Source organism: Tachypleus tridentatus, chromosome 1 (assembly GCF_004210375.1).
Source record: "Tachypleus tridentatus isolate NWPU-2018 chromosome 1, ASM421037v1, whole genome shotgun sequence".
In the NCBI taxonomy this organism is placed as follows: Eukaryota; Metazoa; Arthropoda; class Merostomata; order Xiphosura; family Limulidae; genus Tachypleus; species Tachypleus tridentatus.
In genome coordinates this window covers 14,637,517-14,644,953 of record NC_134825.1, presented here as the reverse complement: position 1 = coordinate 14,644,953, position 7,437 = coordinate 14,637,517, and the positions used below count along the sequence as shown (strand labels likewise).

Genomic DNA, 7,437 nt, shown 5'->3' with positions numbered 1-7,437 from the left:
CATAAAGTTACCCAGGGTTATCTGGGCTAGCTAATTTAGTTTACTTTTTGAATCTCGCGCAAAGCTACACGAGGCCTGTCTGCGTTAGTCGTCCCTAATTTAGTAGCTTAAGACTAGGGAAAAGGTAGTTTGTAATCACCACCCACCGTCAACTCTTGGGTTGTCTTTTTTACCAATGAATAGTGAGGTTGACTGTTATATTATTACGTACCCACGGCTATAAGGGCGAGCATGTTTGGTGTGACGGAGATTCGAACCCGCGACCCTCATATTACGATTCCAGTGTGTTAACCACCTGGTCATGCCGGGCTTAGCTAATTTAGAACTGATAGTCTAAAGGTAGTACAGATAATCAACATCACTATCTCCTAACTATTGGACAATTTTTATTAACGGATAGAGAATTAACAATCCTATTATAAGGCCTCAAAGACAGAATTTCCATGAGAGTAGTGAACCCACAACCAGCAGATTGCCAATCAAGCATCTCAACTACAAATGCTTTTCTTTAAGTGAGTTGTTAATTGTAAGATTTCACTAATTTGTAAATTTATTTTAAAAAATTCTAACGAATCAATGATGAACATACGGCTAGAGTTAATTGACTACATGTTATATTTGAACTTATTTCTAACATATATGGTACTTATATGTGATTCGTCAATACGTTCTATTTAGAACTAATGAGTAATATACTGTGTTAATAATTAATCATTAGAATGTTCTGTTTTTTAAGATTAGCCCACCAAACGTTGTATTTAGAATTAATCAACCCTATATTGTATTTAAACTAAATCCTGTTGTGTATTTGTTATATCTTTGAGATATTTCAAACAACTATTATTGACTGATGACCTTGTTTTTAATTACACTATCAATCTTTTGAGCTTTTAATCAAGACGTAATAATTTTTCAATAGTTTATTACTATTCAATATAGATGATGTTTTTTATATCTTTAAACACTAGAGATTATTTAGTTACTCGATGTATCTATGTCAAGAGAAAAATCAAAAGTATTAAACATTATGCAGGGCAATCTGTGTTTCAGGTTTAACAACATAATTGTTGTTAAATAACAACATAACTTCTTGATGTTGAACAGTAAGAAATGTGTTCAATACAGTATTAAATACAGCCAAGAAACATCAATTTTCTGAAATCAATCTTGTCAAATAAATGGTTTACTTGTATATATCTGGTAAACAGAATGAAAATCTTATATAAATCTTATATATAACAACAGTATGTAGATGTGACAGTCCTAGATCCTGCACTATGTATTGTTCAGAGCAATACATGTGTTTCTTTGTATATTTCGACGCAACACATGGCATTGTGTTATTGCGTTCATCTACTAGAGAAGTGTCATTAAACGATATTGACACTATATTCACCAATGGTAAGAGGCATAATTTGAGTGACGTCATTAGTATACATATCTAGATGTTATATTATCAAGTTAGCTACCAGCGTATTCTAGAAAGCTGTTAGGAGCCTTATGGTGATATGAAAATAAATTATTTTATTTATAAATATTTTTTAGAACGTTGTCTTTTGGTAAGTGTAACAGTAGCAATATGTTGTCACGTGATCAGTTTAGACACCCGACGGTAACATTATTTGTTATTAATTTGGTGTGTAGAATTACCTTAAGTATCAAACTGACTTTCAAACATAAACTAACATTTAAAAAAAAACATTAAGCTATTACTTTTATCATATCAAATACAAGTGTTATTATAATAAAATAAGTTTGTATAGTTTATTAGTCCTGTAAATACTAATACCCTATTATTACTTTTGTAACTATTAGAAACAACAGAATTAAAACAATTTCCAAACACCAAAGACATGCTTGTTTTCTGTAAAAATCAGAATAAAAAGTACAATCGGTTTGTTGTTCGTAACATATTATATTGGTTTTAATACAGGGGTCGTATTTTCATCTCCACATCTGGAAGTGAGTATTTCTGTCCTTTCCATGTACTCCATTCCACACCATCAGCAAAACTCTCGTGTTCACCATTCAGATAGAGACCATTGAGGTTGGAACTGTGACACTTGCTATACCACCAACCTCCTTTAAAGGTTTGGGCACAGCTTGTTTCATAAATGTCATTATCTTTGTCCTTCGTAGAAAAACTGAACCCATTGTGTCCATTGAACCCGTCTCCTGTAGTATAAATCAGTAACATAACATCAATAAACGAGCTATCATAAATCAATATGTGAAATATGTTGGTTAGTTGATTAATAATACATAATAACGATAGTTGTAATACTATGTTCTTAACCAAAACATAAATATACCTTACACTCTAATGATAATATAAACAAAGAAAATCTTCCATTCTAAAATAACCAAACTGTTTTTACCAAAACATTCACCTTAGTTATCTCTATATCATTTACAACAAAGGTAAAACAGGTTTATGACGTCTAATGATGAAGAGGATATACACTAATTATAAGAGATAAATCCAATAGTTTAGGTAAAATAGTTTAGAGCATGAGTTCGATACCAGCTGCAGTTATTGAGAATAGAACCACTGTTATACGGTATTGGGATAGTAATAAATGAGGTGCAAAAAAGATCAGGACAGTAATATATATAAGATATAAAACAGTCTTAAGATTTTAATACACATATAAATTAAATTACAAAACACTTCATAATTACTACTAAAACTGTAATAGTAAAGTGACTTATCAGTCTTTATAATAGACACCTGATATTGATCTGTTTAACTTATATAGTAGGCTGGGTTAATTTTGTTGTTTTCATCCGGGTATTATACTTTATTCCAGAGTACATCTTGTCAATAATGACTGAAGAAGTACCACCATTCCACTCCATATTATACAATGATATCACCTTTCATAACTAAATGAAATATATAAATTTTGCGAAATTAACTTGACCAAGAGATAGACATGAGAATGCAGTTGATGCAGTAAAACGTCAGTAAACTACTTCATGAGCCAAACAACATTGAGATCATTCATGGAATCTTATAACACTTGGCTCTAGGGTAGATGATAGCACACTATGCTTTTATTTAGGCTTATTATACCAACACTCACTACACTTAAAAGGTTTCACGCTCTCCCTGTCATTCAACTCGCAATTAATAGACAATAGCCGAACTATGCAGTCTCGATAAATGCATTTTGTCTTTGTGACTCCTCCTATTTCAATAAATAAAGCGTAACGTGACACACACACTGGATGTTGTGTAGGTTAAATAGTTAATTAATTGGTTTAGTTTCATCGTAAACAGCCTGATTATCCATATATATAATTAGAATAGCTGGAATCCAAATATTAGTTACATTACGTGGTTCATAACAAAGAACTTACTGTGTTCTTCATTTAAAAATATTTCTTCCTAAAATTAATGGATTTTATCATTCTACATGTAAGACACACAAGCAAGAATAATAGTTAAACGTCAAGTTGTTAAATCTAAGTTTATAAATTAAACAGTTGGAAACGGTTTTTTATCATCATATATTTAAATAGTTTTCTTCATAAGAATATTTCTACTAGTTTGTTTTGGAAATATAACAATAAAGAGTTAGATTCACATATTACTAATAAATTAATTAAAGTTTACCTGCGTCACCAGTGTAATTACTGACATGTAATCTATACAAGTTGTTTTCGTTTTCTATCCAAAACTCCCGATAGATGGCAAACCTTTCGTTTCCTTCTTTATCCTTCAAATCAAACCTGATTGAATAATTTCCTTGATTTGTTAGAGCATAGATCCGATCGTTTCCTACAAATTAATAATGAAACATTTCGATTTTACACAAAGTTTATTTCATGGAAAATGAAGGGAAACATTTAAAGAATGAAAGATCATTTTAAAATTAACATTTATCAAACCGTTTTCAAGATAGAAGGCTTAATATGTTTCACAGTTGTATAAAACAGTTCACTGCAAACAACAACATGAAGCCCAATAATTAAAACGTTACAACAAACTTGTGTTTTGTAACTAAGAAGGGTTTACGGATTAAGATAATTCTGTTAGTTATCCAACAAAGACTTTGTCAGAAGAGAAAAGAATTATTAACGTCTGCACTGCATATTGTTGTTACATCTTTAGAGGAACAATATTTTTTATCTTGTATCTTGTATCTCTGAACAATGTATTAAAAAGTCCAATTTAATTTATCTAGCCAGTACGCCTTCTATATCCTAAAAATCATATGTTTTAAACTAAGATCAGAACCTACCAAGCCAGAACTCTTTCTTAATATCTCCAAATCCAACTTTGTAATCTGCCCATGGTTTGAAAAAGTAGTCCTTTGGGTTTTCGTGGTTTCCTCGTCTTTGGATTACCTTAGTAACAGAAAAGATTACTTTTAAGTTTGTTGTAATAATTAAACTTACTACACATGTTTTTACATATAACAATTTTCTATTATCTATAATACACGTTACTTACAGTCCAGCCTCCCCCATCAGTAGTCATGTCACAGTAAACATAGAAACTTCCAGTAGTTATCCATGACCTGGGCCAGATACGGTACGATCCACTGGTAGAATGTCCATTATGTAGAATATGTGCACAGTCTGTTGGTCCAGGAGAATAAAGGGAACATGTGTGGTCCGTTTCTTGGTTGATTAGATGTTTTTCTAAGACAGAAAGACATAATATTTACCTAATCAAGGTTACGTTTTACATATATGTATATGTAAATGGATAAATAATTTCATTTATTAAATGTTATTTGCACATAATGTTTGTACATTTGGTAATAGTAACGTAGTTTTTGTTCAGTAACGTCACTGTAAATAGTTTAGAACATGTGGCAAACTTCGTATGTTTTATACAAAGTTATAGATAGCTACATATTACACAAGTTATTATTTAGTTGGTACACTCTAAACTGTATAGTTAGCACACTTGTTATTACCTGATTATATTTCGTAGAAAAATAAAATAATTTATTTATTGAAGCAGATGTTATGTTGAAACAATTATCGTAACATTTTTATTCGCAGTAAATATTTAGAATCGAAGCCTTAAGATTTATTTATCTACTTATTATTTTAACTTTAATTATAACAACATTCTTACAATATTTTATTTTGTTTTAGCTTATAAAGAGAAATGAAGATTTAACATTAATATGATAAAGTCATCACGTACATAAACTTAATATACAAGATTTTAATCTCCAATCAGAAAAGTGAAGTTCGTTTGTCTCATAACAACAAAAAAAGAAAGAAAACCATTTAGTTTGTGTTACATTTACCAAAGAACGTCAAATAATAAACTATAGAAATGTTCATGAACATAAATTCCATATATTAAACAATAATACTCATTCTGTACAACTGAACATCCTTCATATGTATGAAAATCATCATTCAACAAATAACAATAATAATATTGTGTTATTTTATTTTAATATTTTCTATTATGATATTACCTGTAACTATAATGACAGAAACCATTTGGACTAAATGATTGTCATGTTATATACAATGATGTTATGTAGAAGATAATATATAAGGTTCTTTAATATAATTAATTCTAACAACATTTAGTGATAAGAATTATTTATACCTCTAGATAAACTGGCATGAGACGTTTTACCTTTGGTTTTGAGGTTTTCTTTGGCCAGAGAAACTAGAACATCAATGGACTCAACTATTCCTGTTATCGACTTCTCTTCACACTGTTTCGTGACGAACTCTGATCCAGAACTTGCACCAACCACATAAACAAACCAAATAAAGACGGATGTCATCATTTTTAGAGACTTATTTTCTGCTTACTGTAAAATAGAAACATTATGTAAAAGTTTCTTTTCGACAGACGTGATACAGAATAATGTACTAAATATAAAATACACACACATACATACATACATATATAGAGAGAGTAACTTGACGATATTATGGAAAAATATAAACTAACTGCACTATATTAAAGTTTTACTGAATGTATCTCTCACATGAAGTTGATTGATTGTTTGTTTGTTTGTTTGTTTGTTTTGGAATTTCGCACAAAGCTACTCGAGGGCTATCTGTGCTAGCCGTCCCTAATTTAGCAGTGTAAGACTAGAGGGAAGGCAGCTAGTCATCACCACCCACCGCCAACTCTTGGGCTACTCTTTTACCACCGAATAGTGGGATTGACCGTCACATTATACACCCCCACGGCTGGGAGGGCGAGCATGTTTAGCGCGACGCGGGCGCGAACCCGCGGATTACGAGTCGAATGTATTAACCACCTGGCCGGTCCTCTAGAGTTTGTAAGGAAGGTTTTGTAAGATGATAAAGCTGTTTATTACTAAGCATCTGCTAAGGTTGGATTAAGTTAGTGTGTAAAAACAAAAGTAATTTTTTAAATATACAGAAATAACACAACCTGTCTGACCGATTGAAACAATAACAGGAATATCACAAATATATCCTTGGGTGTATTGTTGTACACGTAGTTAGCTATAAGATTTTAGTTACATTTTTCAAAAGTGTTATATGTAATATGATGTAGAAGTGTATCACGAACAGTTTTTACTATAACAGAAAGAAATAAAAGAAAACCAGCAAAGAATTGACTCCAACAGTTTCTTAACCTACAATTATTCTTATAAAATACTTTATTTTGAAACCAAATATTTCCATTCTCCCTGACACTGATTATGTTTCAATGTAGATTTTTCTGAAATAATGTTTGAATGTTTAAATATTCAGTAATGTCTAATATTTCTTCCACAGACTGTGGTTCAGTGGTAAGTCTGAGGAACTATAAAGTGAGGTTCGATACCCTAGGTGGACACACCACACGTAGCCTATTGTAAAGCTTTGTGTTTAACAAGAAATAAACATTCCTCAAATGACGAAGAATTATTATTATATTTATTAGTCACAATACAAAAAGATTTATATATAGAATTAAATACTTGAGTAATAGACTATCCGTCAAATATCAACAATATAAAATGAAACTTACCTTTCAAACGAGTTTTCTTTGGTATAACTGCCTTCAGTAACTGATGTATTTTGAAATAAGATGATGTTTTAACCTTAGACAGCAAAATCTCGAAAGAACGGAAGTCTCTGTTAAAGTCTCGTGAACTTCAGTTGTTTTAACTTGTGTTCTCTGTCTAATCACGTGCTTCAAATTCACGTGGTCAAACTTCACAACTATCACTGATGGTATTCAGATATGTAAATAAACAATAACAAACTATAACTTAACATAATAAGAAATATAATCTAATGTTTTAAGAATACTTTTAAATCTTCTGTTTTTATTTCATAATGTTCTCTAAGTTTTTATATCTTGAAATTGCTTGGTTGTTTTTCGAAGGTTTAAGGTTACAATTTTTCAAGTGTGTCAGAACGTCTGGTCTACTTGAGTACCGATATTGTTCTTTGTTTCCTTTCTATAAGACCCTTTCATTATTT

At 30.8% G+C, this 7,437-nt stretch overlaps 1 protein-coding gene across 2 annotated transcripts; it reads right to left on the bottom strand.

Moving 5' to 3' along the window:
- Window positions 1-724: 724 nt before the first annotated feature.
- LOC143243011 (techylectin-5A-like) lies at window positions 725-7,146 on the bottom strand. Of its 2 annotated transcripts, XM_076486658.1 has the most exons (6): window positions 6,980-7,135; window positions 5,618-5,800; window positions 4,460-4,650; window positions 4,248-4,353; window positions 3,620-3,784; window positions 929-2,175 (listed from the first exon to the last, which is right to left on the bottom strand). In XM_076486658.1, the coding sequence occupies exons 2-6, from the start codon at window positions 5,772-5,774 to the stop codon at window positions 1,925-1,927; spliced, it is 870 nt and encodes a 289-aa protein (XP_076342773.1). In that variant the 5' UTR covers window positions 5,775-5,800; window positions 6,980-7,135; the 3' UTR covers window positions 929-1,924. The 2 variants fall into 2 exon arrangements, with proteins under 2 accessions (XP_076342831.1, XP_076342773.1); XM_076486716.1 differs by lacking the exon at window positions 3,620-3,784 and having other exon boundaries at window positions 725-2,175; window positions 5,618-5,798; window positions 6,980-7,146.
- Window positions 7,147-7,437: the final 291 nt, after the last annotated feature.